This window comes from Myotis lucifugus, unplaced genomic scaffold (assembly GCF_000147115.1).
Source record: "Myotis lucifugus unplaced genomic scaffold, Myoluc2.0 scaffold_17, whole genome shotgun sequence".
NCBI lineage: Eukaryota > Metazoa > Chordata > Mammalia > Chiroptera > Vespertilionidae > Myotis > Myotis lucifugus.
In genome coordinates, this window is record NW_005871065.1 from 8,137,745 (window position 1) to 8,156,473 (window position 18,729).

Below are 18,729 nucleotides of genomic sequence, written 5' to 3' on the forward strand. Positions count from 1 at the left end.
TATCTAGAAAACTCAGAATATGTTGAATCAGATAAAAAATAATGCTTTTCCATGTAAACTGTAGTCAGGGTCTAGGTTCCAGTCATTATAAACATGATTTTCACCTGTATGAATAATTCAGGACACAAAAATTATGTGGGGAGTAGTTCCATTGGATGCAGGGACTGTCATCACACGCAGGAAGTCTGCCAACTCTGGCTTTTGTTCAGTTAATACCAATAGTGTCCCTTCTCCCCAATCATTGTGACAACAAAACACTAGCACAGATTTCCACGAACCCCAGCAGTGCCGCTCCTCCTGAGGACCAGTTTTTAAGAAACAAACAGAATATCTATAATATATTTATATCTGCATTTTGCACGAGTTGCATTTACACATTTCATCCACATTAGCACTTAGGCCGTTCTTTGTAACAGTCACACAATATTCTAGTGCTTCGGTAGGCCAGGATGTATTATTTAGTTCTTGATGGTCACATTGACCTTTTCAGCTTCTTATTACAAACAATGCTGCAAAGATGATCCTTACACATTAGTATGTGTACATGTGTATCTCTAGGATAAAATCTCAAAGGTACATGTATTTTTAAATTTTTATATATATTACCAAATTGCCCTTCAAATTATTGCTAAATATAGGTGTCCCAAAAAATGTATACATACTTTAACAGTTCAGTTTTGAAAATGAAATGTATTTTAATAAATACTGCCTTCATAGTTATTCAAAGTGTGTGTACACATGTTTTTTGGGACATCCTATATATATACACCAGCTAATGGTGGATATAATTGTTTGTTTTCCCATGACTTTCTACCAGGAATTATAGAATCTTGGCCAGTTGGTATTTTAAAGATGAAAGTAAGGAATTATATAGCCATTTGCAGATCATTTCATATTACCTAGTAGTCACCTGCTTTAAATTGTCATTTTACATAAGACACTCATGTGAGAAAGATTGGACTTTCAGGGCTTTCTAGGGTAGAACAGGGTAACGAGTGAAAGGTAGGCAGACATAAGTTTTACTCTCAGGATGTAAGAACTTTCTAAGCACTGTGGCCAGTGGAACAACCTGCCTTGGAGATAAGGAGCTCCCTGCCCAGAGCTGGAAAATTTTTATTTCCAGTGGAATAAACAACCACAAGGTATGTTCAGGAAGAAATTTCTGAGTTTACTGGAATACTATACAAGGTTAACATTTAGGAAAATGTGGTACCTCGACCATAGTGTATGTGGGATGACTTTAGGTGGTACAAACTTTAAAATTTTTAACTGGTTGATATTCATTTTTATGTATATTTGCTGTGTTGCTATATTACTAGCAAATCATATACTCTAAAATGCTAAAACTATACATAAACGTTGGGCAATAATATGCTTGATGACTTCCAAAGTCTCTTCAAAACTGAGATTCTACAGTTCTAGATGTAATCTCCATATTACTAAATTATCAAATAATAAAATGACTTCTCAACCCCAGCCTGTTACATTTATTACAAGCAATTTAAACACAAACCAAGTTCTAGCATTACAGATTTCAAGTATTAGGAGCTTAGGGGAATTCCATGAAAACTTAAGTTCAGGTGAAGACCCATCCTGAAACTATACACAACTCAAAAAACAAAATCAAAAGCCCATTGCTATTGGCATCCCCTTTATCCATCAGCACCTTCTAAAGGCCAGTGTTAGGAAGAGAATAAGCTGTGTTTACACAAGACCATATCCCTCTGTGGCTATCATGAGACCACCAGCCAGTCCACCATATTCAGAGGTGAATATTTATTTAACTCATACATAAATTTTACATGATATCCATCGTGTTATAAACATAGGCACATTTTTTTAAAACTCAAGGTACATTCCAAACTACTCTCTCACACCACCCCACTCCAATCCCCTGAAGATGGAATATCTGATATTTGTAAAACAAGGGCCAGAGAGGCCCTGTACATTAATTTTGGGAGAGTGCTTCTGACCATTGTGATCATTCCTTCTGAATTCAACCAAGAAGGGTCAATAAGTTTTTAAACAAAGGAGCATGCATTTTTCAGCCTTTTAATTCCACCAACTGATAGAATTAATTAAGGCCTCTGCCTGGATACTTTTTAATAGGTGTATGGTTTTGTTTCTCCTACTTAGTTCAAGTCAGAAAAATAAACATTGGTACCTATATTCCTGCTGGCCTTCTTTAATTGCCTCTGGGATGGTTTAAAGGTATGTCACCTAAGCACATCTCTAACAAATGGGTAGCTTCCCACTAAGTACAGTTAAACATCCCTCTTTCCTGCTGGTTTGCCCTTAAAGGGACAAACATTGCGAATTTAATAATTCATTGATTCACATAAGGAACGGACTGAGCACAGAGCAAGTCGGGCAGAGACAAATTCATCAAAATGACTCAGTTGATTGATTTGATTATACCAGGCATGATCCAGATGTATGAGTTTGTCATTCACAACACTCATAACACACATCAAGACAAGATTACGTTCTACATTGTAAAGTCGTAATTTGAATTCAGAATGAGAAAAAAATGAGTGTTTGGAATTGATTCATCATAGCCACTATATATGATACACTAACTTGGAAGAAAATAAAATGATTTATATATACAATTCTCTTAGTAAAATTTTCTATTTCTTGCTCATAACACATTTTAATTCAGAAAATGCATTAATTTTATTCAAATATATTTTTTCTAAAATATAAATATATTAAGTTTTTATAAATGCAGAGAATGTAGTTTCTGTTGATTCCCCACCCAGATATTAATCAGTCCAAAACTTAAGTGATGAAGAAATCATATTTGTAATTGTGATCATTTTACTTTGTCTATAAATATATAATAGGATCTTTGCAACTTAATTATGAGTAACTCATTCTTCATATACTACTGAGCACCTTAGATTACATATTGTTGAATTAAACTATTGGCATTAATATATGTAATTTAACACATTATTTACAATCACAAGTATAATTCTCTTGTATAACAACATTCCAGTGATTTTGAAAATATATAATGAAAGAGTGCAGTATAATTTACAAATGCATCAAAGCTTTTCTTACAATAGTCAGCCTGTGACTTGACACTCTTCAGCATTTTAAAATAAGAAACCAAAAAAAAAAAAATACCATCTAGGTTCTAAAACTGTATTTTCCACAGTTTTTTTTTTTCCTTTTAACAAGAGCTACCCAGGATGTCCTGTGTTTTGTTTTGTTTTTGTTGTTGTTGTTGTTTTTGGTAACACAAACTTCCCAGGATGCTCTGTTAGAAAGGAGTTCTGTAGGCAAATGTAGGGAATGGCACATGGATCCCCCTTGGAGAACTGCATTGTAAATTGAAGTCTCCGAGGAGGCCTGCAATCTGTTTAACTTTTCTTAACTCTGTATTTAACAAACATTTTTTATTCCCAACCTCTTTAATGCCACCCCCACAAAACACCATTCAATGCACCCTGGAACTAGTGTGACACGATCCATATTGGGGAAGCGCTGATCTAAAATAAAATTTTGCAATTGAATAAACACTTATGTCTGAGTGAGCAAATCACACTCCTTTAACAGTTTCCACTTTTTAAAGCTCTTTGCATAGGATAGGTATTTGCCAAAATACAACTTTGAAAAAAGACACACACATACCTAACCCAGACTATTTGTCTATGTAAAATGTATGGGAAAAAAAAGGTTACAAATGTTTATAGACATTCTAGAGCTTATTTTCAGGGTTTGAGGAAAGTGGCTCCTTAATCAAGTATTAGGTGTCTTTTTAATTAATTTGTTTTGAAAGATAAAAGCATTTGATCAGTAATATGTTATGTGGTGTCTGAAAATATTCTTGTAGAAAAATATCAGGTCATTATATTATTTCCCTGGAATTCCGAAAGAGCTGTGGACGCTATCAATAGATTTGATTATAACATTGGGTCTATATGTGAAACCCAGTATCATCCAGAATGATATGAGGCTGCTCTATTACTGGTTCAAAAATACATGCATACAAGCACAGGCAGGAACAAGGGTCAATAAATTGCTCAGTGCTTCCACTGAAAACCACAGAATGATGATAGTTAACCCCACATGACTTGTATATATATGTATATATCAAATGGCAATCGTTAAAAAAGTATCCATAATTTGCTTTCTATAAATAACGCTATCAGTCTTGGCCCTACAATGGCAGACCTTGGTGTGAGTGCAGCCCAGAATTAAGCATCTTTCAGTCTCCGCTGGCTCAGCTTCCACCAGCTTACCACTCAGATCAGTGTCTGGGGCTTCAATTCCTGCTCAGCATATGCTAATGGAACACTTCAGCATCTTTCTACAACACCGAAAGATAATTCACTAAGAAAAAGTAAGAGGTGCTTCATACTTAAAAGGTGGGTTTCCATGTAATGTACTTCTCTCTCCTTTCCATGGAAAATCAACTCAAAAGTAGGAGATAAATCACAATAAACATGGGGTCATTACCGGACAGGAGAGAGGAAAATGTCCATTTCTCATCTTGCTATTCAGCCCTTGCTTACCTGGGTGAACCAGTTGCCTAGAAACTGGTGTGATTAAGATCTGCACATGCTGTTCTACTGGAACGTCCTTGATTGTCAAAAGCTACGCCGAGTATTTCCAACCGCCCTCTCCTCTTTACCCGTTTACTGCTCTAAAAAGACAGTTTGATTCTGATGCTCCCTGTGGTGTTTTCTTAGGATTCCTCCTTGTAGTTGGTGAAATTGACAAGAGGAGTCTGGGACAGTTATGCAGGGCTCCCGGGATCTAAAGCCGACTGTGGCATGCGACATCGATGGCACACTTGCTGGTGGCATCGCAGCCCTCCTTCCCTCAAAGGCAAGTCGCCCCTCTGTTCAGGCCACCAGGCCCAGTCTTGTGATTTTAGCTGACAGGAAGGAATGAATGATGAAAACAATTGGCTTGGGGCAGGAATGAAGGTCCAGTTGCTGAAATTTGAAAAGAAGAGAGCATGATAGGTTATCAAAGTAATGCTTGGTACAGAAGAGCGATTTACACATCAACCAGGTCAGAGCACTTCCTGCTTTTCAGAATTAACTGGGGGCAATTAATGTTTTTAAATCCTTGCCCCTCAATAAAACTAAAAAGTGCCTCTTTGAACTTATTCCTTACATCTCACATATCTTTTTCTCCGAAATTGGTTCTGTGAAATTTATACATACCAATAGCATAAATATTAATATTGCCCTTCCTGACTGCCTATTTCCAGTATCACATTATTGATATTTATGTTGGGTTAGGTACCACATGAAGCAGCACTGAATTTCACGTCTGAAGATTTGGTTTGAGTCTTGGCTCTTTTAAATGAAGCGTCACTTAAAATTTTTCTCGGTCCTACCCAACTCACAGGGTGATTAGAGTGTTAAATGAGATACTGTATGTGAAAATTCTTTATACGCTCCAAACACAGGACCCATGCTGCTCAGCAACTGTGTCCTCACTGTCCACTGGCCTGTACTCTTGGATTGTTGTAGGCAAGCATGTCACGTATCTGGTAAGGCCCTTTCCAAAGCCTCACCCTCGTGTTCTTGCAGAGCCAATGCCTGGTCAGGGTGGATTTGTATCACCTGATCCAATTCAGTATCCATAATTTGGATACAGGTTCTAAAAACTGTATTTTTAGACTTGTGCCCAATTCTGATCTACCGTCCCCGATTCTCTCTGATGATGGAAAATAACAAGCTGAACATGTCTCTAGCAAAGTTAAGGTTTTACACATTATATATGAACCAGGCACTGTGCTAAGTATTTTCTATATGCTGTCATTGAATTTTCACAAAATCCCTGTGAGGTACCTGTTGTGATCTCTGTGACTTCTATGGGAAACTAAGATTTGGGTGAAGTGATAAAGCTTTCTGAGATCATTGATCATGCAGTACAGAGAGAGTGTGGGCTCAAAGACAAGTCTATCTGATGTCAGAGTCAGGGCTTCACCACCATGATCTGTTTCACCAACAGAACAAAACTTCCGAAAGTCACTTTAAAGATGACCTGCTTCAGTCCCTGTGTTTTATGGATGGGGATACTCAGATCCAAAGCAATGGAAGGACTGCCCAAGACAGTGGTGATTAACTCCAGACTTAGACAATACGTGTCTCTTGACCCTCACCTTACTGCCTGTCCCACAGCTCTTCTCTGCTCCCTTCCCCACCCCAGAGGCCTGCTGCCTGCTTCCTGGGGTTGCTTAACCGGACACTTTGGGGAGCTGTCTGTGCACTTGAGCTTATCAGCCTCATGTACTGGCAGCAAATCAGTCCTCCCTAAGTCTTCCAAGTCAGGTCGTAATTACAGGCAGGAAGGCTGACGTTTAGACAGAAGTGATTTTCCTCCCAAGCAAAAATAGCCTTGAATTTTCAAGTCAAGGGTAAAGCAGGAGACTGGTTCTTGTTCTTTCCGACTCTTCTAGGGAAAAGCACACGACCGGGTGATTGGCAGAACAGCAGCTGAGCTAGGAGGGTTCCTAGTAAAATGGACTTTCAGATCACTTACTTATTCCCCAACTGGTGCTTCGGGCTGACTTTACTGACAAACATACAAATAAATGACAGAATATCCTATAAAATGCTGTGGATCCATTTTCAAAGTTAGAAAGATGACTGGCTGGAAAATGTTCTCAGAAAGTGAATTTAAATCACCTGTCAGCCCGGGGTGTGGGCTCGATCCCCACTAGGGGGCGTTCAGGAGGCAGCCGATCAACAATTTCCTCTCATCGTTGATGTTTCTCTCTCTCTCTCCCTGTCCCTTCGTCTCTGAAATCAATAAAAATATATTTAAAAGAAAAAAAAGACATGAACCTGCAAGTACTTTTTAAATAGTCAAATGCTAAATAAATATAAGGCAGCACTATGTTTGCAAGCCATTATAGGTGTGTTGCATAATGAAATATAGGAAATCACACTTTCTAAAGAAAAGGGAACTTACAATCTCTCCATCTTTGCCTCCAAAATCTAAATACAGCATCCTGATTCCATCATCTGAAGACATTTTCAACTTTTCATATGGGGCCTGTATGATTGTCTTGGGAAAGGCACCCTCCTGTGGTTCAGTGGTAATAGAAAATCCATTGTCATAATGTATGGTCAGACGGCACTCCTGGTTTCTGTAGGTGCAAGCTGCGGGGAGAGAGAAAGAGAGAGAGAGAGATGAACCATGGAAGGCAATCCATTTTCCCAGGCACTTACATTTCAACTCTCCTCAGTCCCAGGGGCCAGCCCCAAATTTCTTTCTAAAGTTAAAAAGAAGTAATTGTCCATTAAAATATTCTCCTTGGATTGGTTTTGAGCTTGTAATTTTACTTGCTCCATGAAACTAAAGGGAATAAATGGAAAGAAATCCCGCTTGCTGGGACTTACTGCATTTTATCTGGCCTCCAGCCCTAATCTGCCCATCAGACAAGACATAGGGGTCCTTGCCTCAAGCCTGAAAAAACTGATACCTGATTTAGAGTAAGCAGCTACCTCTGAATCTTCATAATCATCACCACCACCACCACACGCACGCGCGCATACACACACACACACACACACACACACACACACACACACGGGCACACACTATCGTCTTTACTACCAGGTGAGAAAAACAAGCATTGCATCACCAAAATTCACAAATGTGACACACCTAAGAAGTCAGGAGTGAGTTGTTCAAAAATAATCTAATTTTTTAAGAAAGTTGAACCAAGCTCATTTTATAAGAGGAGTGCCTTTTTAAATTTCCTGATGAGCGGATCACCTTGGCCCTGGAAAAGCAGTTGTAATTGATAGATATCAGGTGTGGCCCCTGCATGAAGAGGGCTGTGTCCTTCCTCTGCCCAGTGTGGCGCTCAGGAACCTCGGGTGCTGCCCACATGGTGCCCTCTGAGTCAAAGGAACAAAACTGAAGCCTCTCGATCGATCAGGTGAGGTGCTGGCTTTCCTCTGTGGTGCTGTGCTCATTGCGTTTAGGAAGGAGACTAATGCTTTGAGCTTGCGAGCTGGTGAAGGGACTGCCATCAGAATCCGAGTTCCCATTAGGAAGACTTGAGAATACTTAAAACCCTTGACCAAAGAGTTCTGGAAAGGTTAACAAGTATTGACTGGACTTTTTTTTTTTTAATCACAAACCACCACATTTAACAGACTCTGGCAAGCAAATCCACTCAGGCCTCCATAAACATGTGAAAGCTCTTGAGGGAGGGGGTTCTGGAAGAGCAGAATAAGGGCATTATTGAGCCCTCTTTACCATCTCTAGCTTAGCTCTGCATTATAAACCAAACTGAATTTTACTTTCCACACCCTTCTGTAGCAGGACCTTAGCTGAATAGTATACAGATGAAAAAAAGCCAAGATTAGAGAGGTGAGCTTGCCACAACTGAGGTGGATTAGATTTCAAAATTCAAGTTCTTTTCACTCTGTGCCATGTAGCTTCTCACCCTCTGGGCCTCAGGATACGGAGGGTTGTGGAGAGGGATCTTGGCGTCTCAGAGTAATAACAACAGTGGGGTGGGTGGCGGAGGCCTGCAGAGTGTGGCAGGAGCAACAGAGGTCCGAATGTGCTCACAGAATGAGGTGGCTTCTCATCGAAGCTCAGTTAGAACACAAACCCCTTCCTCCGACTTACCCCAGGCAGCGTTCAACTTGTAACTAAGGGCTGATATTTTCCAAAGGCACATTCTCTATTAGTCTTTGAGTCCTTCAATAAGCCTTGTTATCTTCTCAGAAAGGCCCTAGACCACTGCCACCCCTCTGGCCCAAGGATAACCAAGGATAGTGGTAGACATACTTATGGCTTCTTATCTTGAATCCTCGTTTTTGACAACTTTCACTTCTACCACCTGCAGAATATGTGTGTGAATGGGTTCTAACTCTGGGTTTCTTTTTTTCCCCTTCCTCTATGTTTGAACTTTAAAATTATGCCATCAGATATTCTGAATGGACTGGTTGTGGTTATTTTTAATTCTAGTTGACTTCAAATGGCATTCATGGCCTTTATGTAATAGAATTAGTTACCTGAAGACGCTCTCAACCTACACAGGATAAATTGAACACATTAGCAAGTTAATTGAAGCCCTGATTAAAACCTAAGCCCCTTTGCCCAACTCTGCAGGCATCTTTCAATTTGTAGCTGGGTTGCACCTTTGCTTGTTGCCATCATCTCTTTTCTCCCAGCATCCAACTAGATCAGTCCACACAAGTCTATGTTATTCTCCTTTGGCTGGTCTACCAGCAGCCTCATTGTTTTCCTTTTGAAATAGAGTTCTGTTTATTGAGAGAGAAGGAGTTTACAGAATTTGTGGAATGTCAACTAAACCGGATCCCTTTGGCTATCTTTATTCTTTCCTAGAACACTCCAAAGTTGTTGCAAGGAGTCTGAACTTTCTCTGATAATACACGTAAAACTTCATTCAATTTTGTTTTCAGGTGGCTTATGACTTTTCCTACTCACGGGTTCAAAAACTCCAGTTTTTCTTGCCATGCAGAATGGGCATGTAAACTTAAATAAGATTCAGTGACAAAAAAGGTTTTCATCAATGTTGGAGAATATTTGGGGGCATTCATTTGTTTCAGGATAATTTCAAAAAGATCAATTAGTTTGGAGATGCAGCAAAAATTCTACAAAGTAATTGGTTTTTCATATTTGCACGAGTAGAGGAAATGTGGAGAAAGCCTACTACACATTGATGCGTGTCCCATCTTTTCGAATACTCCTGGTGCAGGAGGAAGCTGCACCCAGTGCAGTACCACTCACAGAGGCCAGGGGCCAGCAGCGTCAGCGCCATCTGGTACTTCAGTAGATGCAAGTGCTCAGGCCCCACCCCAGACTGGTGGGACCAGATCTCTGGGGTGGGAGTCAGCAATCTGAGGCTTTGGAGGATAGCACTTCAAAACATTGTTTTTGTTGCTGATTTCAGCACAGCTAAAGTTCGGAAACACCGTACCCATAATGTCACGTGGGAAATCCTTGAGAGCAGAGCTGTACTGCAGGGCTTCCCACTGCGAAGGAGAGGCTCTAGATTTCCACTGTCCAACGTAGTAGCTGTTAGGCACAAGTGGCGGTTGAGCACATGAAGTGTGGCTAGTGTGACTGAGGAACTTATTTAATTTTAATTGATTTCAATTTAAGTAGCCACACATGACCAGAGCCTAGCATACTGGCCCGCATAGTAAGAAATACTTACAAGAGAAACCACTGATAATACTTAGTGAGCACTTACTATGTGCCAAGTACTAGGTGTTTTACATAATCAATTCTTGATTACACCCTATGAGGTAGGTATTATGAGTTCCTCCTTTTTATAGATGGAAAAAATTAGGAGGTTTCAGTAAGAGACTGAGAAAGAAATAGAGCTGGAGTTTGAATCCAGGCCATTCTGACTTTAAAACCCACACTTGTGATTATTACCTTGTACTACATTCTCAAAGATAGAGAAAAATGAAAGAACTGGCAAGAAAGCACAAGAGAAGAGGGTACTGAGAATGTTATAAGAAGCACCTTCAAAGCTGGGTTTATTGGAAGACTGCTGTTGAGGATACTCCGCACTGTGTCACCTAATGCCCTGCTTATGAGTGACCACAGGAGACCTAGACGATGAAGGTGGTCTAGGCCTCAGAACCAGAAACAATTTGTCTTAGAGCTCAGAATCAGGAACAGTAGCATTACAAGCAGTGTTAACTGTATGTTGTGCTAGCTGATGGAAAACACTGGCTTAACTATGGAGTCCACCTTAGCAGATGTACAAGACTTTACAGCAAGTATTTCCTATCTATCTATCTATCTATCTATCTATCTATCTATCTATCTATTTTTCATCTAGCTACCTACCTACCTGCCTATCTATCTGTATGGATTGGAGATTAGCATGAAAAATTACTTATCACAGCATTCTGAACAGAACTGTTGTTTTGGGAACACTGACAGAACAGTGAGAAGTTCCATGTCTCTGTAGACAGTACAGGGGATGAAGAATGGACTTGAGAGAGACACAACGTAGAGTTAAAGTCAATGCTGTTGTTTATTAGGTGTGTGATCTTGGGCAAGTTACTTAAGAATTTGCTTTCTGACTTGTAAAATTACAAAGACAAGGGAACTGTGAGGATTATTAGATGAGATGAGGCTATGCATTGTGACCTAGGAGACACACACACACACACACACAATCCAAAACAGTATTTACACTGATGTTTCTATTCCAAATTATTTCATTTTTAAACTGTTGGTCTTGTCTCAATTAGTTGATTTTAGGAACCCAAAAGGGTTGTTTCTCACAGAATGAGAAACACTACAAGACCTTATATAAATTGCCTGGCATATAGCAAGTTCTCAATCAATAGTACAGTATAGAAGGGTTCTTCCTTCTACACACACGTTCCATTTCTAACTTGTCCTTTCTTAGCGCACTACAAGAATATGGATTGTGCTCAATTGTGTTCTTCCTCCATCCTGCTTGCCTCTCCATTCATACCAGGGACAGGGGTGACTGCTGAGTGTCCCCAAGCATCAACCCTTTGCTCTGCTTCCCCCACTGAGATGCCTTTGGTTCTGGCTCTTTTCTTAGAGCCGGTTGTCCAGTTTTCTGATCAGTTCTGTGAGCTACCTAATATATTTTCAATACTTATATTTTGTGATAAAGTACTCAGAATCCATTTCTGTTGTTTATAACAAGAACCCTTCTGGTTGATGCCTTCAAGTTCATGCCTCCAGTAAGCCACCTGGGTTATAGGCAGGAAACTGCATCTGACTTGCCAAATCAGAACTTTTCTTGAATGAAGATGGGATAAGGCTTTTCACAGTCAAACTCTTTGGCTTCCGTTCAGGAGGGCATGTGGTATGCCTTAATTTAGAAGATTTTACGTTTACCTTTGACATTTTAAGTATCCCCAAAGGCCAGGAATGGAAGCCACTTTGAGGCCAGGGCGAAGCAGAGGGTGTGTTCTTCCTGTAAGAGTGTGACATGGGGAGCCCGTAGCCAGCAGCGCTCACCTGTGGTGACTTCGGTAATGAGTTCAGCTGAGTTGTGGCAGCCCTGTACTATGCTCCTGGTCCAGTGGGAGAGGTCCCTGCTGATTTCAGCCCTGAAGAGATGCGTTTCAATCCCCTGCCTGGTACCCGTTCGTGTTGCAAAGGACAGATCCACACCAGCCTGGGGAGATCCTTTCCCTGGACCTGAATGGACCAGCCTGTTGAGGGAGAGAGAGGAGAGAAAGAGAGATCACCAAAGATCATCAAAGTTGAACTGCCTTAATCACCTGACATGTCATTTGGTGACTCGCTGTCATTCTTCTGATCTGGATGAAAGGGTTCACTGCACCCTTGTGATCGCCAGGGCTTTCTGCCATCCCTTCATCCAGTTCCCCTCCGATGGTCAAGTGAGATTAAGAAGGTGTCCAACAACTTTGCATCAAGTTGCATATGCAGAGGAGTTGATTAATATGACTTTAACTAACATTAGATAAATTCAACTATACTCATTCATCTAAAAAGAAAGAATTGAGTAAATGAGAGAGACAACCATTTAATAGTGTGTAAAATTCCCTCCACGGTTTCATTCCTGGACGGAACAGGGAAGCCATTGTTTCCTGGCTTAGACTCAGGTCCCCTGTTTCCTGTAGTTGGGAGCATCTGGCTACACTGAGGGTACGTCTGGGTGTGCATTTCTCATGCACATGTTTCCAAATGCAGGGGAACAGCCATGGGACTCCATGGAGGAAGTAGCGACCTGTGTTAAAGCTTGAGAAAGAAGTGGCGATGCTGGACTTCCTGAGAAAAGGAAGGTAACTGAACTTTATAGGAGATTCAAGGGATTTTCAAGAGTGATTTTTACTGCACACGTTGTTTGTACTGACTTCAGAATGCTTTCTGAAAAGCCAGACTTAAAAGTCTCAGAGTCCTACCTTCTGAGCAGGCACTGGCTAGTCCTACTTCTTGCTTGCAAACACTTGGATTTCTCAAGCTCTCGCCTACTTCTTGATATCTCAACCTTCTTTTGGGAGAGACTGTCATATCAATAATTTGCAGGATAGCATAAGTATAATTTAATAAATGTTACTTCTCTTTGGGGTCTTTTTATTTTCAGCCTTATCTTTTAACACAGAAAGAAACAATTTATTAGTTGCTCCAGATATCTCAGGTCTATTTGCTTGGGGGAGGCGGGGAGGGAGTTATTTTCTTAGGCAAAGCCCTTGTTACCTCTAGATTAAAACCTGCACAAAGGAAATCCAAAAGCTTATATTCTCATGTAAGCATAAGCATTGTAAGCCAGAGTTATCAATGTAATAAAACATATTGTAGCTTGTTGAATTTCTAGCAACAAGCTTGCTATATAACTTAGAGGAGCTTTTCTTTACTTACAAAGTTAGTGGTGTGTAGTGCCAACTTGCAGAAAAAGCATTGAAAAACCTTTTGGCTGTAAAATTCTTTGAAGATTGAGAAATTCACAAGAGAGAACAAATATTGGCAAGTCTATGGTGAGAAGGGAACCCTTGTCTGTTGGTGGGATTGGAAATTGGTACTTCCATTATGGATGCTAGTATATGGAGGTTCCACAAAAAATTAAAATTAGAACTACCATATGATCCAGCAATCCCATTTCTGGGAATACGTCCAAAGGAAGTAAAATCAGTATCTCAGAGAAATATCTTCACTCCATGTTCATTGCAGCATTATTCACAATAGCCAAGCTATGAAAACAACTTGAGTGCCTATCGATGGATAAATGTGGAATATTATTCAGCCTTTAAAAATAAGGAAATCTTGCCATTTGCAACAGCATGGATACACCTGGAGGGCATTATACTAAGTGAAATAAGCCAAACAGAGAAGAACAAATACTGTATGATTTCACTTACATGTGGAATCTGGGGGGGGGGGACTCACAGAAACAGAGAGTACAATGATGGTTGTTAGGGGCTGGGGACTGGGGCAAATGAGGAGATAATGGTCAAAGGGCACAAGCTTTTAGTTATAAAATGAATAAGGCTCGAATGGATAGCCTGGTAACTACAGTTAATGACACTGTATTTTATACTTGAAATTTGCTAAGAGAGTAGATCTTAAGTGTTCTCACCAAAACAAACAAAAAGGTAATCATATGAGGTGATGTGTTCATTAACTTCACCATGGTAATCATTTCACATGTATCCTCAGTTTTCTTTCTTTTTTTAAATTGATTTTTAGAGAGAAAAGAAAGGAGAGCGAGAGAGGGAGAGAGAAACATTAATGTGAGAGTGAAACGTCAACTCCCTGCCACCTGCAGGCCTCCTACCGGGGATTGAGCCAGGAATCTGGGCATGTGCCCTGACCAGAAATCCGACCTGTAACCTGGCCAGGGTCTCAGTTTTCTTATTTTAAAAGCATAATCTCTGCCTCCTATGATTAGTATTAAATATAGGAAAATATATAAAGCACTTATTCCAGTATTTAGTGCATCGTAGTAAGCATTCAAGAAAAATGAGTTCCCCTGTGCCTTCCCTCGCCTAACATCCTCACTTTCTAGCCCCTAAATTTCCACCTAGGGCACCTCAACTCTGTCACTATCCAGGGCCAGCATAAACGTAACAGAGAGACACAGGGAAACAAGAAAAAATATGCCACCCTCATGGAGAAATGTCACTTTTCTGTGAATTTTCGACTGATACTTATTTTTCTCAAAAGTGACTATAAAATTGAAGCCAATAATAACTGGAAAATGCAATTTGTTAGAAAATTGGCATTTGGTAGGTCTGTGTACATGGGATGAAATTACTAACAGAGTGTAATGTGCATGAGGGCCCTGTATCTAGCTGACCAATACCACGTATGGGGAGTGCTTGGGGGAAACTCAGTGCATTATAGGAAGTAATGATGAGAAGAGAGCCTTTGGAGGGAGGACCATCAGTGTACTTTGTTAGTCATCTCATCACCAAATCCTCATTGATTGAAAAGAAAAGGAAATAATTCAGTTTTCAACTATCCAAGTGTGAATGATATAATATTTATATTAAAGGACACATAAGTTTGCTATCTGAAGAATAGCAGGCAGGCTGAATTATGTGTTCTTTTGACTATGCCAATACTGGCTAATGAAACGTAAAATTCTGTATGTAAACTATGAGATAAAGCAAATTATCTTTCCTGCTACCTTGTGTACATACTGGTAATAAATCCCACATATATCCACAGGATGCATATGACTACACATATCCTAGATGGAGTGTTATACAGACCTTGAAAATTATTTTATAAATGTAAATTTAAATGTTGGAAGTACATATATGTCTCTTGAAAAGCTCTAGATATGCAATTCAAGTATGTACAAGAAAAGCTTAGAAACAATTTTATTAAGGTGTCAAGAAATTTTATGGGTGATTTCATTTCTTCTGATGTTTGGTGTGTTTTTTTTATTCCTAAATTTTTCTCTAAACATATACTACACAACTTAAAGAGTAGCTTTAAGAGGTTACCAGACTGAAATGAAGCCAAATTTTGCACTCTGATATTTAGAATGAGGACTTCCATTGCAAAGAAAAATACCTGCATTCGGACCCTGTTGGCGTTCATGCTTTTGTGTGTTGTTTGTTTGATAGTGGCAGTTCAGTGCTGGAATACTAGATGAGCTTAACTCTGGCATGTCTGTGTCTGGGTTATTCTAAATTGTCCATGTCTAGCTCCTAAGACCTAATGCCTATTGGCTGTGGTTATGGAATAGCCTTTCTCAAGATGAAATTAACTGATCCACATGGAATGAAACACATATCTGTGGCTTCATTAATCCCTTACACCAGCGGTTCTCAACCTATGGGTCGCCAACCTGTGGGTCGTGACCCTTTGGGGGTCGAACGACCCTTTCACAGGGGTCGCCTAAGACCCTCGGAAAACACATATATAATTACATATTGTTTTTGTGATTAATCACTATGTTTCGATTATGTTCAATTTGTAACAATGAAAATACATCCTGCATATCAGATATTTACATTACGATTCATAACAGTAGCAAAATTACAGTTATGAAGTAGCAATGAAAATAATTTTATGATTGGGGGTCACCACAATACGAGGAACTGTATTAAAGGGTCGTGGCATTAGGAAGGTTGAGAACCACTGTTTATATATGTGTTTTTCGATGGTCTTAGGCGACCCCCAAAGGGGTCATGACCCACAGGTTGGCGACCCACAGGTTGAGAACTGCTGCCTTACACGAACCTACTGGCCTCCTGTAAATGGGACAGAAGAGATGTGGAGACCCGCCAGTTAAAGTTACAGGATCCTTTTGGATTCAGAGCTGCTCTGAGGGGCCTTAGAGAAACTTCCTGCTCTGTTCAAGTCTCTTCTCCTTCCAACTGACCACCAAAAATCAATCACAAAGTCATTCATCCATTCAATCAATCAAAGATTCACTAGTCACGAACTGCTGTATTCCACATATATGTATGGTGCACTGTTATGGACTGAATTATGTCCCCCTAAAAATTCATATGTTGAAGTCCTAACCCCTGATGTGATTGTATTTAAAAATAGGGCCTATAAGGAGTTAATAAGGGTGTGGCCTTAACCAAGAGGACTAGTGTCCTTAAATAAAACAGAAGAGATACCTGAGAGCACTCTCCCTCTGCACCCACACAGAAGAAAGGCCCTGAGAGGACAGAGCAAGAAGGCAGCTGGCTGGCTGTAAGTCAGGAAGAAAACCCTCACCAGAAACTAACCCCACCCCACCCTGATCTTGGAGTTCTAGCCTCCAGACATGTGAGGAACTAAATTTCTGTGGTTTAAGCCACCAGGTTTGTGGCATTATGTTAAGGCAGCCTGAGCAGACTAATAAAAGCACCTACTCTATGCAGACTCAAGGTTAGGGGTAGTGTGAGAAAAGACGTGGCCCCTGCCTTGAGGAGATACAGTTCTTCCTTACTAATTCCCACGGCCTTTCCATTCCAGATTCAGCCCCAGGTCTTAGGAGACTCAGTCCTACAATATAAAGGAGAGTCAGACCAGCCTCTGACAAATGACAAATGAAGGACATGAGCCAGAGTTAGGTGTTATCTGGAGAATTATTCCTCCTCATTGGGGCAACCTGATTATTATGAAGATCTTCCTCCAGAGGGAAAGCAATTCCATCATAAGAATGGAGAGCAGTGGATTCTGGGACAAGGACAAAGGGGCACCACAGTTATTAACATATTTGTTATTTCATTCCTATCAAGATATAGGAAATAGACTTCCTTTCTGTTCTTTATATCATCGCAGCTAGTTGCTTTTGACTGTCCACAGCAATAATTTGGGGATGTTACATAGAAATGTAGACATTCACCACTGTGCCGTGGTGAGGAGGCTGGACAGAGATTTGGTTGTTTATAAATCATGGCACTGTAAAGATGACACAAGGGCACTGGACAACTTAAGATCAAGGTCCTTTCTCTTACCCCTTTTGTGAGAGGTGTAGCAGCTACTAGGAAGAGAGAGAAAAAAAATAGTGGACTGATTACACTCATAAATGCTCTGTGAAATCTTTCTCTTGAGATGAATTTGTATTGGCATATTTCCAACCCCAAGCCAATAGAATACATTGGATATACAGCCTTGGATACTATGTTGTCCAGTAGTCTGCTCTCTGAGCATCTTCACTCAGAGGCCTCACAGGCACCTCAGACTCAATGTAAGCTAAAGCTACATTGCATAAGGTCCTTGAGATCTTAACAATTAAACATCTGGGTTCTGAGTTACGTTACACCAGGATCCACAAGGGCCATGCCCACTGCAAAGGACAGGAAGTTTTCACTGGTTGTTAACACACTATTCAAAAGAAAGAGTCATTCAGATGGCACACTGAATATCCAAACGAGGACAGATTCCCTAGCAATGCCAAAGACAACAGGAGCTGCTATCTTTAGATGTTTGTGGTGCAGGATGATAAGGAGGAGGCAGTGCTGCATTCAGGCTAACAGTGATATGACGGATGGCTGAAAGAAAATATAACCTGTACTTTCTTACTTTGCTGCTTTATGAAAAGAATGGTTTGAGATTCGAGCCCGAGTAAGGTGCAGTGGAAGCTCAGGAAAAAGTGGTATTGGGAGGAGCACACCACTGCTTCAAAGGAACACAAGTCCTTGCTGGGAAGATTACACACCAGGCACTGGAAGGATGGAGACACTACATGAGTGAAACTCGGGGGGGAATCTTTGGGAAATCGGGGAGAACAAGTGAGAGATTAGAAGATAGGAAAAGTGGAAATGATATCCTGGTTTTCAAAATGTGGAAGAAATTAGATTCTGTGACCCTGTTCCTAAGCAAGATTTTGTAATGGATTTTTTCAGTAATCATCTTTCACTTTGGAAAACAGGCAACAGTAGTTTGTGAGAGCCTATGTGGCTTTCTTATATTCAACTATTTCATTCAGAAACAAGATTACTGGAAAAGTGATAGAGGAAGTGAACATTCAGAAGAAAGATATTGACAATTCGATACTCATTTGGACTTCACAGCTTATCAGTCAGATGAGTACTTTGTTAAGTGACCCACAAGCCATTATGAGTCCATTTAATTAAAGATGGAGGCAGAGCTGTGGCCTCAGACCTACCCTGTTCAACATTTCTATCAATGATGTATGAAGTTGTAAAATACATGGACATCAACTCAGTGGAAGATCAAGAACTAGTAATAAGAAGAAGCATGGGTTAAGGATATAAGATTGTTAAGCACTGAGGTTAACCCAGAAACAACAACAACAAAACTAGAAGGAGGGAGACATGGTATCGAAGC

General features: G+C 40.2%; 1 protein-coding gene across 1 annotated transcript in view; it reads right to left on the minus strand.

Moving 5' to 3' along the window:
- Window positions 1–1,472: 1,472 nt before the first annotated feature.
- Window positions 1,473–18,729, minus strand: part of SNTB1 (syntrophin beta 1) — a 193,201-nt gene continuing 175,944 nt past the window's right edge. Inside the window, 3 exon segments of the mRNA XM_023750958.1 lie at window positions 1,473–4,949; window positions 6,943–7,133; window positions 11,980–12,176. Coding sequence (XP_023606726.1) covers window positions 4,857–4,949; window positions 6,943–7,133; window positions 11,980–12,176 — 481 coding nt within the window. The 3' untranslated portion in view covers window positions 1,473–4,856.